The following is a 15,594-nucleotide window of genomic DNA, read 5'->3' as shown; positions in this document are numbered from 1 at the left end:
GATAAAACGAGCAATCATTGGTGAGATAATTGTACATTTGGATTGTTCTTTACTTATAATGATAATGAGTAATCAGAATACAAATAAGAAAAAAAATTACCTCTACCCAATAGAACTCCATAAACATCTCAGATTACCACAAGTCAGACCTTCTCATTTCCTCCTCAGGATTACATAATTCTACTGGCTGCAGTTAGATTGGAAGCTGGCAGCAGGGTTAGTTTGACAGCTTTTACTTTATTTATTTTGTCACTTTGCCATCTTGAAAAAAACTGGAGATTGAATCTCCATCACCCCCCTAAACATTAAAAATTATTACCTTATATCCCCTGTCACAGTCAGTTTGGTTTACCTTAATTTCCTCCACTATATCCCCTCCTTCTTCACACATCAGTCTCCTCCCCCTCTACCTCCTTTCTGCCTTCTCCCTTAGTTCGGTTTTTGCAGAGATCCACCGGCTGCCTGGACCTCTCTGCTCCTCCTCATCCTCCTAACTGGTGGTCAAAATGGGATTCTGCAGGAACCTTTGAGGGGGAGCAGCACTGAAAGGGCCCAGTCTGATATAACAGGAGAGAAACACCCTGAAAGCTGGATCTGAAGGTAAGATGGATGATTAAGAAGCAAAGTTTGTAATTCATGTGAGATTTTATTAATGGATATTTAAGATATTTATTTTTAAGTCTAACTAGGGCTGTTTGAATGATGTTCAGAGTTTCAAGGACGTTTGGAGTCATAATTATTTTAGGGAAGCAGATCTAAATTGTCTCATTTTTAATAGTTGATTTGAACCACCTTTTAATTTCACCCACAAATGTTTTATGAAACCAATTCATCATCATGTCTGGTCCCAGAATGTATTTCTGGATTCCCTCTTCTTTAAAGCTCTTACCGCAGGTCAGAATTTTGGCCTCCAACTCTGTAACCAATCTGCACAAAAATTTCTCCCACTATCATCTGTCAGCGGCTCATTTTCTCCAGAGTTTTTCTTCTGTGAATTAAACATCCATAGGCAAATATTTTACTCTTCTCCAAAACACATAAAGCATGGTTCCTTCGGCTGGGTGAAACACTGATCCTTCTCCTGTGCAGTGATGTTGTTAGCACTCTTTTTGTCCTGAAGCGCTGTTGATGAATAATTGAAAAACATGCAGACAGTGTTTGGTTCACAGTTTTGTGCTCTGAGCCCCCTGCAGTGCTGCATCCTAAAAGCCTGCAGCTTCATCTTAGTCTTGAGAAAATTTTTCTTTTTTTCATCAAAAGCCATCCCACTGATCTATTGCTGCTGTTCTGGCACTTGACTTGTAAGGATGATCCTGATGAGACTTTGAATAGTTTTATTTCCTCTCTGCAAAACATCTGTCACTGTCTGAAAGATGATTTAGTAACATTTTAAGTGAGAAGAGTTTATGTCTTCTTCCAGAATCCAGAGGACTTGCGGAGGTGAAGGTGTCAGGGAAGTGTGATAGATAAAGGAGTTTTGGAACTTTTTTTTTTTTGGCCAGCCCTGCAGGATGTCTGCAGGGTTATTGATCACTAAGAGTGTTTGCAGGTCTTTTGTCTCATTTTTAGCCAGCAGTATTATGACCTTCTTCTTCATAGCGATCATCTTTCTCATTGCTGGTCCTGAGCCGATGCACACGGGGGGAAACAGATCAGGTGACTTAACAAACTGATAATTTGGCTTGTTTTCAAATTCAGCTGAAACTGTAGAAACTGTGCTTTGCAGTCTCTCATAACGAGATGTTAATATCACTAAATGTGTTTTTCTGATTACAAGTCACAGTAATGTTAGGTTAATGATGAACAATTAATATGTTTAATTTGATTATTTAGAGATGTCAGCTCCACTGACCTTCATCCCTTTTTACATTTTTACATAAAACAATTAGAAACCTAATTATATTCTTTTGCATTTTTGTAAAGCGGAAGAAGTTAAGACATATTTAAGAAAAATAAAGGATTTTGAAAGGTTTAGGGCTAAATTGATGTTTACCCTCTTTACCCCTGAATGAAATCACTGGTAGAACAAGCAAGGAGGGCATTAATTGTATGCTACTATGGGCTTAGGTTACCAGCTGGCCTACTGACCACTTTTCCTTACTTTGCTACTATCTCTTACATCTTTTCTCTTACATTTTTTTTTTTTTTTTTTTACCTATCTTATTATCCTCTGGTTGGCTGATCTGTTTCTGTCACTAACCTTATTTTCTGTCTCTCACCAGATAAAAGTCTTAGCACCATCTTTCTGGTCTTACACTCTGTCCCTACCCAGAACAAAGAACCTGAAGCCTATTTACTTGTTCTGTACTTTTGGACATACATATTATTACTTGCTTAAAACTTATGTTTAGCTATGCTCCTGCTCTGAATAAAATCAATCAAAGGGTAGCTGCTGTATTATAATACAAAGTATGTTGGTAGAAGTGCCTCGTATTTTTTGTGGATCTTCTGTCCTCTCCAACCACTAGTTTGTCACTGCAGATGGTTGCTTAAGCAAAGCTTAGTTTTACTGAAGGATTGCAGTAAGCTAATGGATCAATTGTAGTCCACTGTTGCTAGATGTTCAGTCAGAAGGGATTGCTGTAAAGTAACCTGGATTCCCTAGAGAACAATTTAAACTGAAAATAAACAGAAATTCTTAGCAGTGTTTGATATCTAGAATCTATATGATTGATCTTAAATCTATTAAATTTATATTTTTTCAGTCAACTTCATTTTCAAAAAAGAATGAACAGTAAACACGCATTAGATGCATTCTGGGCCAGTCAGACCAAAACTGAAATAAAAAAGAAATAACTATTTGTATATTTTTGACAGAACATAACATATATCTAAATGAATCTCAAAACACAGTAGTGCTGGCATAATGCTTTGGAAAAACTTTTCTTTAGCTGGGAAATAAAAACTAGTCAAAGCTAATGCTATATTACAAGAAAACAGCAAAAAATGTCAGTCACTAGATGTGTAAATGTGTTAAAGACCATATATAATATATTCATTTTCACAAATAAACTGTCATTTTCTATCAGCTTCCCAGTGCAACTATGTAGTTGGTCTGCATTATATTTGGGGGAAGGTGACAAAATGTGAAGAAATGAAAGTGCTAAAACATTTTCATTACACTGTATGAACAAACTATATAAAAATAAAAGTAGGAGGCAGAATGATGTTGATTCACTTTAACTAAAAAAAAAAGATGCATAAGATGATTCAATGTATTTTGAGTGTTTAACTAATATTGACTTAAACATCAACTTCGGCCTTGACTGTACAGGGAAACAAAATCAGCACTAGTAAACTGGGCGAAAAGTTCAGAGATATTATGCAAAATTGTGATTGTCGTGGACTGTTTGTAAGGCTGCAGTTCACATGTTTCTGTGGCGCCTTGTCTAAAACGTTGCTCACTCCAGAAATGATATATCCCTGCAAACGCTCAGTCCACCTCCTGTGGGAGCATGTGTGTACCTATTAATACTGTACAGGACATCTTATCTTAGCTCTCTCTCGCTATTAGATAAAGAAATATGAGAAGGTTTTTATCGATAAACAAACTGCTTAAAAAAGCAAGAAAATGAAACAACTAAGCTCTCGTTTCCTCCAAAAGTTCAGTGGTGTGGTAGCTATTTATGGTTCAGCGGATTGAAGTCTCTGTGAAAGTTCAGTCTTGACAAAACAGTCACTGAAAATTGTGTTCTGGAGCTTTTGGTCAGATACATGTCATGTAAACATCTCAGTGTGTCTTTGTCCTTTCCTCCAGACTCTGCTAATGTTTTCTGACATAACTTTTTTCCCTAGAAAGTTGTCTTCTAAAAGCTGAGTTAACATAATTAGTGCTTGACAAAACAAAGTTGGCAAAAATAACCACAAATCTCAGTTCATACATTTCCAGATATATAACAAGCTAGAATATGTTGGAATTATGTAACAAAACATATGGCAATGTTAAATAGCAAAGTCGGTTTCTCAAGCCACTTGTGACCTAATCTGGTGGAGAGCATCATATTTCCAGATGTATTGAGGCGATTTAATATAAACACAAACTTTCTTTTTTATACATCAACGGCTACAAATCTTTAGCTGGGTGTTTTCTCTATGGTTTAAGTCTGTTTATTGGGAATTTTCACCATCTTCCAGAAGTGCATTTGTAGGATCAGATATTAATGTTGGCTGAGGAGGCCTGGCTCCTGTTTTAAACTCCCACTCATCCCAAATGAGTATTTTGTTTGGTTGAGGTGAGGACTTAATGTAGGTCCCTCAGGTTGTTCCATACCATGCTTCCTTATCCATGTATTTTTCAATGTTGCGTTGTGGACTGGTGTCAAAACTGATAAAACAGGAAACGGGTAATCCTGAAACTTTTCCCGCAAAGTTAGCAGCATGTTCCTTTCCTTAGAACTAAGGGTCCAAATCCAACTCCTAACAAGTAGCCCAACATCAAAATATCAAAGTCTGCAGACTGCCCAACTCTTGCAAGAAAAAGAAGAGACAAAAGAAAAACAGTTTAAAACAAATGTACATCTCATTGGAACAGGAAGTGGCATTTAAATTTTAAAGCTTACTTGAATTATAATAACATTCATTGCCTCACACAGGCCTAGTAGGTCTGGGAAGACATGGTGGATGGTACATTGTTGTTTTTTCCCCTAGTTTTATCTAATACCCTGTCTAATCAACAAGGAAAATTTCCCACAGGAACATTCAAAATCCCCTCCTCAACTAAAATATAGATAGAAAGAAGGAAAATCCTTCTCTCAGCTTTTAAGTCTTTTAGTACAGTTTGGAATTTTATGTAGGATGCAGTCAGCACAAAATAAATTAGATGCAGAAAACAGTTTTAAAAAAGTATAGTTCTGCTCAGTGTCCAACATTAAACCTAATTCTGTAAATTGAGGAAAAAGGAGGCATTAAACAACAAAATAGAGAAAAGCTAGGCAAAACCTTGGTGCCAATGCATAAATGTGCTGCAAACACAAAATTGATCGTAACAAAAACCCATGTAAAAGAAAAATTATGCAAGAAAGAAAAAAATCTGAAAGTTAGGAAAAGCTGCAAACTAGATCCACATAATGGAAATCATCCAGGGACCCAGTTTTTCTGGACTGGGTCCTTCGAGGTCCATGAAAATAAGGAGGCCAGAAGAGTTTTGGCTATGGATTCAAGTAGGTCCATTCTTCTCTGGCTTTCCCCACTAGGCTCTATCGCCCAACAACTATTATAGCTGACACAAAAAGCAGGCAAAGAATGGATAGAGCTCTTCTGGGTGCTAATAACATTTTTGAAAAATGTCAGCAGCAATACTGTCATCAAAAATATCAGATTTGTAGTCCCCACAATGCAGAGATAGCTGCAGCTTAAATGTCAGCCAAAGCCACTTGGACAGCGACAGGTAAAACCTTTCTATAAACTAAATGTTACCCAACACATATCCTACTCAATAGCCATTTAAAACAGTAATTTTCATTAACTTCAGACAGAACTATTCCCATGCTGTAATATATCAAACTGCACTTATATAATTCTCCATTGTTCGGCACCATTTACCTTTTTCCTCTGAGCACGGAGCAGCTGACTTGCTTGGATCTCCAATGAAACACAAGATACCCAAGGCTCCGTAGGATACACTAGACCTGTAATTCAAAGTGGTTAAAAAGAAGGCTGGATTTGTCTGCCGCATAACGAGGAGTCTTCCAATCCGAACAGGGCACAGCAGCCGTAATTGGCCAATGAATCTGGCCTTCAGAGGACACAGCCACTGCATTCAAACTCAGTATATATGTAAAAAAGGCTCAAAGAAAAACTTACATTTTCCTTCTTCCCTTCAAATTTGCTGCAGGATGACATCTCCTTTATGTCTTTACTAAGGTCTGGTCTCAAATGAATTGAGGGCCGATTCCCCCTAGTGATCTGGAGCACTCCCGTTATGCAAAACAAATTTTTTATTTTTCTAAACTTGCAGTTAATTTTGGGACACACAGTGTTTTTCCTCTCCATGTGATTTGTAAGTTACCTGGATTTTTCTGTTTCCAGTACTTTTGTATTTGCAGCTAGTTTATGTAATGCAGAACGTTTGCACCTCTCGGACAAAGTAAACCTTAAAAGCAGACAGATAAATCAAGACTAATGCAGGATTAAGGTCCGATAGTTCTGCTCCAGATCGTGGGAAACTCATTTCAGAGAGGCATGTAACCACCCTGTTCCTTTTAACCTGTTCTTCTTTTATACCATGAATCACATCATTTATCTTCACAACTGCAATTTGGTCTAAGCCCCTCTGCTGGTGCTAAGATAAAATAAAGCAGCAATCCACAGAGCAGTTGAGTGTTGCTCAGGTTTATTATCAGATTACTGCTACATGCACTAAACGTGTCAGTCGTCCAATGCTTGTCAGGGTTTCAGCACATAAACAACCTTTACAATGGCAGTAATTAAATACCACAAACTGCCTGTGGGAATGATTGCCCTACTCAGATTAACAGGAAGGTTTTATGAATGGGTCAACTCTGATGTGCTGTTTATGCAGGTTGTGTATCTAAAGATAGCTATGAAATGTCCAAAATTGTTGACATTAAATTACAAAATGAGTAAGGACAATTAGGGGAGCAGGTTGTGAACGGTGAAGGAAGGGTTAACAACGCTCAGGTGAAAAGGTCAAACGGAAAGACAGAGGTACTGTATACTGAGAAGCAGGAGGTTAGCAGGGTCAATGAGTCAGCCCATCTGTTGTTGTGAACCTGCAGGTTAATCGACTAAGAGCACAAACTGACACTGTTTATGTGTAAGACGGTTTGACTGTGCAAATGTTTTTCTGTGATCCTCCATAATCTACATTATATGCTCCAGCATTTTATCTGCAAATGAGAAGTTGTTTATTTCAGCTTATTTTAAAAGTATTCTTTTGCTGCAGAGATCAGTTCACTAAGGCTGCTAAATATATATTTAATGTTATTTTCAACCCCAATTAAGTTAAATATCTGATATTTCCAATATTAAAAAGGATGTGAATTAAGTTGAAATGAAAACAAAAAATCGTGAGTTATTTTTTGTGCTCATCTAAAATTAAGACCAGCATTATGTGTACCCCTAGCAAGTTTAAATCATTTTTATTTAAACAAGAATTTTTGATAGTAGAGCAAATGGAAGACATGCATTAACCAGAGATCATAAAAAAACCCAAAGGTAAAATAAAGATTTCGCTTTTTTCTACATTGTCTTTTAAGGATGGCATGTCGTCAAGGATTTATTCCCCTTCCAATAATCAATAAAACAATCTTTTAAGACATGAGAGCAATCAAATCATTTTTATCAGTGGTAAGCTGCTTTAGAGAGTTTGTCTTTTGGAAAGTCTTCCTGCCAACACACAAATGTGTTCCTCTTTCTCTTGATTTAAGTCCTGATTCTAGTTTGACTCCATAAAACAATACTGCTTCAGTCAGAAGAAAGATTTTGGTTTTACAAAAGTTACTTTAAACCTACAGTATGCACAGATGCAATCAGTTGATTTAAAGTGTATATCATTAATCAAGTCACTGAGTAAAACAAATAATATTGCTTAATTACTCACAGACCTTGTTTTAAGTCTTTATTTCTGTTATCTGTGATTATTTTCCCCATTAAGCTAAATAGATTACATTAACTTATAAAATATATCTTGTTTATCTATTACATATGACTATCTTCAGTCTGACTGGAATAAAACAAAACTGTGCACAAACAGCGAAATGGAAAGGCAATGTTTTTGGTCAAATAATTTAGTTAGTTCTTATATTCAGAACCACTAAACAGATTAAATCATCTCCGAAAGAAGACATGCATCTTTATGTTGTTGAATATTTTCAAAATCACACAGTGCTTTGTGTTTATCTATCACATAAAAACCTAATAAAATAGATTGAAGTTTATAGTTGTAATTTAATAAAAGGTAAAAATGTATTAATGCTCATGCAAAATACACAGCATGTGCATTATAAATACTAAACTTAAAAAGACAAAATCCATAATAAATCAAAAATGTTCTTGCATGATAAATATTGTCAATAACTTTAGCCTGACATATCTTGCGAATTAGTACATCCAAATAAAGAACAGAACATCTCACAGTTACTTCATTTCTACTTGAGTAAAAGTACAAAAAATTTGAAGTCCCAATGAAGTACACAAGTAAGAGTAAACAAAATACTTGGTAAAAAGGCTACTGAAGTTCTGAGTTTTACAATTTAAAATTATGTAAATCAGAAAAACACAATATAAAATTATATTCACATTTAATTTTTTACCAATTTTTTAACACTTCTCAGAATCCATTTCAGGATGAACTACCTCCACTGACAGTACATCGTTTTTACTGTATATTACTATGATGACAATATGATGAAAGTAACAATTGTTAAAACTAACAACAACAAAAAAAATTGTGTATAAAAGAGTCTATTTTCAGTGGAACTACAGCTGTCTGCCTGTATCTGCTGTATTTTAGGTTTAAATGTGCTTTTTCTTTTTTTTTCAGTGAAGTTAGTCACAGTGGGTAGAACAGCCAAATATGTTACTCAAGTACAGAAGTGTCAAAAGTATTTATGTTTATTACTCAAGTAGAAGAATAAATCCTACTGTTAAAAAACTATTTTTTCAAAGCTAGAGAATCAACTCCACCTTTTTACTCTAGTAAAAGTCTAAAAGTACCAGTTTTAAAGCTACTTAAAGTATAAAAGTAAAAATAATGCAGATAAAAAGTAAGGACAGATGCTTTAAACCTCATACTGGTTATAGCGCTACTCTATCAAAGGAACATTTTTCTACAAATCTGGATCATAACTTCCTTATACCTAATTTTCTTAGTTTTATAACTATGGCAATAGTGTGAAATGTAACTTTGCATTATCTTGAAAAACAATTTAGTTTGGCATGTGGCAAATAGCAAGTTGGTGCAGCACCGAGTTCAACCACAAAGAAGTTGTCGGGACGAAATACATTTTATTAGGGTTTTTATTTATTTTAAAGGCACACTATGCAACATTTTTCAGTTAATTAATGTGTTCCATAACGTTATGGATGATTAAATGATTCATTTCAGGTTGAACAAAGGTATTCTCGGCCGCCCTGGTGGTCTGTGGGGGAAATACCGCACTTGCAATTGCAGGAGCACCGACCCGCACCCACAGGCTCAGAAGTCTCGTGAGAGTCAGTCTTGCTTTACGGCGAGAACTGCTACACCCCCCAGTTAAAAGCATTCTCGTTGCTAGCACAGTGGCAATCTTTGTGCAGTTATGCTACATTCACATCGGACGCAGCAAAATCGGGTCTGCTGCTTCATTTTTGCTGCTTGTACCAGTTAGTTCTGACGCGCGGCTGAAGAGTGCAAAAGTGTGTCTGACGCGCGTTGGGCGGAGCTTCACTATCCTTTCTCTGCCTTGCAGCTATATTTGCTGTGATCAGTGGGAATAAAGTAGTTTTAATATGTGTTTAAGTGAGAAAATACATCTGAAAACGTAATCAGTGCCGTCAGTTCATTCAGATTATTATCCTGCCTTCGATATTTTTTCTGTCGGAGCCGCTCAGACCCCCACATACCAGGGATGCGCCGACAGTAGGGATCCCTTCATCAGCAGCCTCTGGCCTGGTCGCCTCCTCGCGGTTCACCACGGCAGCTGGTAGGTGTTTTTCATCTAAATAATCCAAACTGCATATTCTGCCGGCAGATTTCTGCATTTTAAGTTAATTTAGGCATCAATAAACTGTTTAAGAGGAGTGATCATCAGCGCTGTGTCTCTCTCCCTGCGTCAGATGCTTAAACGCGCCCGATGCGCTGCTTCAGCTGCTCAGACGTGCTGCGCCTGCTGCTCAAAACGCGCCGCGGGACCTTTTGCTGCGCCTTGACGTTACGTTGCATGTAAACTCGCTGCTTCTGTCGCGCCAGCTGCGGTGTGAACGCAGCATTAGTCATTCGTTGCGTTCGCCTGTCTGCTAAGCTCAAAACAACCGCGCCTGGCTTGACGGAGAAACCAGGAGAACAGCTGTGCATATTTACGACAGTGCACTTTTACTTTCGCCCTCTGGGGGGAGCCTCGCTGGAAAATCAACACTGGTTGCATAGTGTACCTTTAAATACCAACAGAGCGTAGTGAAAACGAGCTTAACTAAAATTTAATTAAAGAGTCTATTTTTTAAATGTAAGAAGTAGAAAGTCAAGACAATTGCAAAAAACATAAGGATTTGAAATAAGAAGTTGTCTAAATAAATAATTACTCCAGTAAAGTATAGATAGCCAAAATATTTAAGTAAAGCAATGAAGCATTTGTTTTACTTAACACCTCTGCTCAAGTAGGAGTAGTGATGCTGATAATATTAGTAATACGTATGATGCAGTGATATTACTCCTAAAAGTACATTTTTATCAAAAAGTTACTCCAGTAAATGTAACTAAGTAAATGTAATTATTTATTACCCACCTCTGGTTTTAAAGGGAAACGCCGTTTTTTTAACATTGGGCTCTTGATTCCACGGATGACGTCATACTCGCGCCGCTTCGTTTTTAAAAGATATAAATATAAAAAATATAACCACGGATGTCTGAGGGACGGTGATTCGCCTACATGTTATGAATGCTGGCGTACCATAAAGAATAAATTATGAACAGTGTTGGGAGCTGGAGAAGTACCACCTTTCTCCAGCAGAGAAACAAACAGTTTAGTTTGTGTCTTTAAGTCGATTGCCCATAGGAAGATGTTACTTGGATATAACCTAACGGAATATCTTCAGAACAGCTCCAAATGACACAAAACTAATGTGGGTGAGTAGAACATGATGTAATAACGTAAAATCAAGGCAATGTAAAAAAAAAAAAACGGTGTTCCCCTTTAAGGCTGTTTGTTGGCTCAGAAGTGTCAGAGCACCAGATCACTAAAACCAGGCATTTAAGTGTTCTTGGGCTGTCTTGCTTTACAAGCTCAAAAACAAAACAGACTCACACATTTTTACCAGCTCTGAAATGCATTCTTACTCACAGGAGACATGGATCATTAAATTCAAAATGTTCAAAAACAAGAGTTTCCAGCAGACAGTTCCCATTAAATCTGCTTCTTTTAGAAACTATAGCTCCATTTTCTGCTTTTTCTACTGTTCCACAATTACTTGTGAGTTAGTTTTCTTATTTTTTGTCATTTTTATTTTTCAGAGGAACCACTGAGGCCATGATCGACTGGCCCAATGTGACAGAGTCCAGCTATGAAGAGCTGGGCCTGAAACCTGAGGAGCTGCAGAGATCCAAATGTGTCCTTGGCTTTATTCCTGTCATTTACTACAGCGTTCTGCTGTGTGTGGGAGTACCAGGTATACTCTTCCACTAGTTTACAACTCACTAAAGGCTAAACTAAATATAACCAAAGCAATCAATACAAAAATGAATTAGTGGTGCTAATGGGAGAGCTAGCTAATATAATATAATATAATATAATATAATATAATATAATATAATATAATATAATATAATATAATATAATATAATATAATATAATATAATATAGCCACATGATGTGTGCTAATGCATTGATTTCCCTAGTTTACCCAAACCTCGATGATAATCTGAGAGTAACATGATTTATTTAGGCTATTGCATTTCCTTTATTTTGGTCACATAAAAAAAAAAAAAATACATTTGTTTTGATCCAAAGGGGATTTTACAGTAGAGGTATTATCACATTTAGATGACTCCTAAATGAGTTCACCTCATTAATTGTTCTTAAATGTAAATATATCTAGAGTTTAGGAAACTTTTAGTCAATCATAGGAAAAAAAGTCCTTGAGAAATGAAGTATACTTTAAGAAAATGTAAAATAAAGGGTAGAAATAAATATGAATCTGAGTTATTTAAAGCAGCACCGTATTATTTTTTGGTCAAATCATGTCAATATTGATTAACAGAAAGTACTATGCTAAGCATGTAAGTATGTTTCAAATTAAGCTTATGGTATTTTCCAGATAGTTTAAAATGAATTTATTTTCATAAAATGTTAAAAAATCTATTAAGTTAAATGTTAAAACTCTCAGTCGCTCATTACAGTTACGTAAATATGACCATATTTCATAAACGGATGATGAGATCAGCTGTTTATAGGACATTTTCATTGCTTTGTCAACATTGCAGTTATCTTAAATCTGTTATACAAATAAACCTGGACTGAAAGGTTAGTTGGCAGCACTGGTTAATATCTATCTAATACTCAGCCATAAGATTTCATTTTTTTTCCAGTTGTGTTTTTCTTTGTAGAATATAAAACAATAAATTTATAAAAGCAGTTTTGCACAATATCATAGTGCAAAAAAAAAAAAAAAAATCAAATACTTACAAGCTGCTTTACATCCTGCATGTATATCTTAAGGGTGTAACAGTCAATGACGTCCTATTTCAGATATTTGCTGCAGCATTTTTGGTGCAGTACAAATGCATTCTGCGTTGTTGTAATTCTAAACCTATGATGGAGATTAAAAGAAAGGAATAATATAGATATGCAAAGCTTTACTGGGTTTTTGGTGCTCATTTTTTAAAATAAAATAATGAATATGCTTGAAGTTTGTACCAGTTAATACATTTCAATTGACTGAAGCGTTAAATTCTGATTTTTTTCAACTATATTGTTATGGCATATTTGAGTCTCTATGAAATATAAGTATTGTGTAAAAACTCTAAAATCTAACAAATGTTGAACTTCAGGCCTTGAGGACTGTTGATACTGTACTTCTACTCTATGGGTAAAATGATCTAATTCCTGCTTTTTTCTTTCTTTGTTTTTTCAGTAAACATCCTCACAGCAGTGGCTTTATGCAGGCTGGCGTCACGCACCAAGAAAGCTCTTTACTACTACCTCTTAGCAGTAACAGGCTCAGATATCCTTTCCCAGCTCTTTATCATCTTTGTCGGCTTCCTGCTAGAGACAGCTGTTTTCCACCGTGACGTCCCTACGGTCCTGTTGCATGTGGTCAGCGCTGCAGAGTTCGCTGCAAACCATGCCTCCATCTGGTCCACTGTACCTCTGACTGTGGACCGGTACGTAGCGCTGTGCCACCCATTGATCCACCGTCAGATCAGCTATCCGGCACGAGCCAGGAAGATCATCGCAGCTGTGCTGTTGTTGTCCCTCGCATCAGGTGTGCCTTTCTTCTGGTGGTCGGACGTTTGGAGGGACAGCCATCCTCCCACTGCCCTGGATGCCGTCCTCATATGGACACATGTGACCATCATCTACTTCCTCCCCTGCACCATCTTTTTGGTGCTAAACTCCTTAATAATCCATACACTGAGATTAAGGCAGAGGCAGCAGCCCTGCCAGGAGGAGCGTGGGCCTCCACGCCGATTAGGAAAAACTACCGCCATGCTGCTGGCCCTCACCTCTGTGTTTTCAGTTCTTTGGGCTCCCAGAACTGTTGTAGTCATCTACCACCTGTATGTGTCCTCAGTTCACCAGGACTGGCAGGTCCACCTTGCTTACGATTTGTCCAATATGCTGGCAATGCTCAACACAGCTGTAAATTTTTTCCTGTACTGCTTTGTCAGCAGGCCTTTCCGTAGCACCGTGCGGGACATCGTACTGCTCAAAGGAGGGCCACTGCACCCTCATGGGGCACTCCCTCAGCAGCAGGCCCCAACTAATGCCTCCATCTCCTCTCTGTACAGTGGGAACAAGCGCTCGCAGAGGGACTCCACTCCCTTGTCTCCTCGCAGGAACAGAAAGCCCTCATGACCCCACCATTAAAACAAAACACACGTCCTCCCACGGCCCTAGTGCATTTTAAACTCCAGGGAGCAGCACTTTGTTCCAGGCATGACTATGGACAGCAGCCAATCATCCCAGCAGCTTTCTAACAGAGCTCCAAGCTGTTTTTTTGTTTTCTCTGATCTGGTGCTGTTTGTCACCGTAAATCAAACAAGAATGCTTTTTTTGTTTTTGCTCCAAGGAATTTGAAAAAAAAAAACTACAAAAAAAGGTCTCCATTTTTAGTTGAAATATGAAATTTTCCCCCAACTTATACAGTCAGACATCAAGGAGGGATGAAAATAAAAGTGTAAATCAAATGCTTGAGTGTAAATGTAATAACAATTAGTCTGCTGAGTAAATTCTGTTGTTTTGCGAGCCTAGAAAAAGAAAAAGAAAAAGAAAAAAATATCGTGAATGTGGACCGATCCATTTGTATGCCACAGATTTCAGCCAGCCGAGCAAAAACATTAAGCACACACTCAGGACAAAATCTGCAGCTAGTTGAATCTGAAGTATTTTTGCTTTTTTTTTCATTAAATGCAGCCCATTGGACACTAAAATGAGAAGTTTGTTTATGAGGCAGGTGTTTCGACCCTGCTTTATAAACGAGCCCTAAATCTGCTGCTACATCAGCCTAACATGACTTCAGCTCTGGCGAAGCAAACTGCAGCTCCGCCGTGAATGTGTGTGCAAACACAAACAGAGAACACAGTACATGCACCATCTCATTCATGCATGATCATGTGCACTCATATCCAGCTAGTACATTTCCACTTGCAGTGAATCAGTGAACCATTATGGAAGCTGCATCGGTTATTTACACAAACTACCTGAGACTGTATGATTTAAAATTTCATGTCACAGTTTTTATAAAGTGAGTTATTGTATAAGATATGTTTTTTTATTCTTCATGCTGCACTATCTGTCAAGACAGAAGTAAATGTAGAATGTGTTTTTTTTCTGTAACTTGTTTTTCTGTAATTTGACATTAAAAATACTATTTTATATGAACTGAAAACTTGATTCCTTGCCATCTTAATTGTCTGCTGTTATTTAAATCTTGCAGTACCCATCAAGTAGTGACCGAAGCAGACTCTGCGTAAGGTTTCATTTTTGTCATGAGATTCTCTTTGACAAATTTCATTCTATTTATTTTTGGCATGACATGATTTAATCCTGATTTCTCCATCAACCTTATTAATCAAGGTGATTATCCATCCATCCATCCATCCATCCATCCATCCATCCATCCATCCATCCATCCATCCATCCATCCATCCATCCATCCATCCATCCATCCATCCATCCATTTTCTCCTGCTTAGTCCTTGTCAGGCTCGCAGTGGGGGCGCTGCCTACCTCCAGCAGTCTATGGGTGAGAGGTGGGGTACAACCTGGAGAGGTCGCCTAGCAACACATAGACACACAAAGACTGCCCACACACACAGGACTATTTAGAGAAGCCAATTAACCTAACAGTCATGTTTTTGTACTGTGGGAGGAAGATGGAGTACCTGGAGAGAAGCCACACATGTGCAGGGAGAACATGCAAACTCCATTCAGAAAGACCCCAGGTCAAGAATCAGGCCAGAACCTTCTTGCTTCAAGGCAGCAGTGCAACCAACTGCTCCTGTGTGCAGCCCTCAAGGTGATTAATTGAAGAAAAACAACTTTGCAATAGCAGTTGCCCGTATTTTTGAAATTTTTTAGACTTTCACTGTATTATTGTTTTCTTAGAAGTGGTATTAATGAACAAGAATCCCTACCTCACTGTGCTGTCTGTTGCCCTGACACCCACCTGCTGGAAGTGTTAAGTAAGCTCTGCTCTTGTTCCTTAACACTTCTAGAAA

At 37.5% G+C, this 15,594-nt stretch overlaps 1 protein-coding gene across 1 annotated transcript; it reads left to right on the top strand.

Annotated features, from left to right (window-relative positions):
• Nucleotides 1-451: 451 nt before the first annotated feature.
• gpr142 (G protein-coupled receptor 142) lies at nt 452-14,769 on the top strand. Its single transcript, XM_038274067.1, has 3 exons — nt 452-600; nt 11,168-11,322; nt 12,787-14,769. The coding sequence occupies exons 2-3, from the start codon at nt 11,184-11,186 to the stop codon at nt 13,728-13,730; spliced, it is 1,083 nt and encodes a 360-aa protein (XP_038129995.1). The 5' UTR covers nt 452-600; nt 11,168-11,183; the 3' UTR covers nt 13,731-14,769.
• The last annotated feature ends 825 nt before the right edge of the window (nt 14,770-15,594 follow it).

The sequence above is a fragment of the Cyprinodon tularosa genome, unplaced genomic scaffold, assembly GCF_016077235.1.
Source record: "Cyprinodon tularosa strain WSP-4 unplaced genomic scaffold, ASM1607723v1 ctg90, whole genome shotgun sequence".
Taxonomy (NCBI): Eukaryota; Metazoa; Chordata; class Actinopteri; order Cyprinodontiformes; family Cyprinodontidae; genus Cyprinodon; species Cyprinodon tularosa.
Note: the sequence above shows the minus strand (reverse complement) of the source record. Positions and strands in the feature narration are given on the sequence as shown.

Bases quoted from the DNA above. Each gene is read 5' to 3' on its own strand.
- gpr142 (XM_038274067.1), top strand. From the start codon at position 11,184: ATGATCGACTGGCCCAATGTGACAGAGTCCAGCTATGAAGAGCTGGGC. The intron at 11,323-12,786 runs GTATACTCTTCC...TTGTTTTTTCAG, and splicing joins GCTGTGTGTGGGAGTACCAG to TAAACATCCTCACAGCAGTG.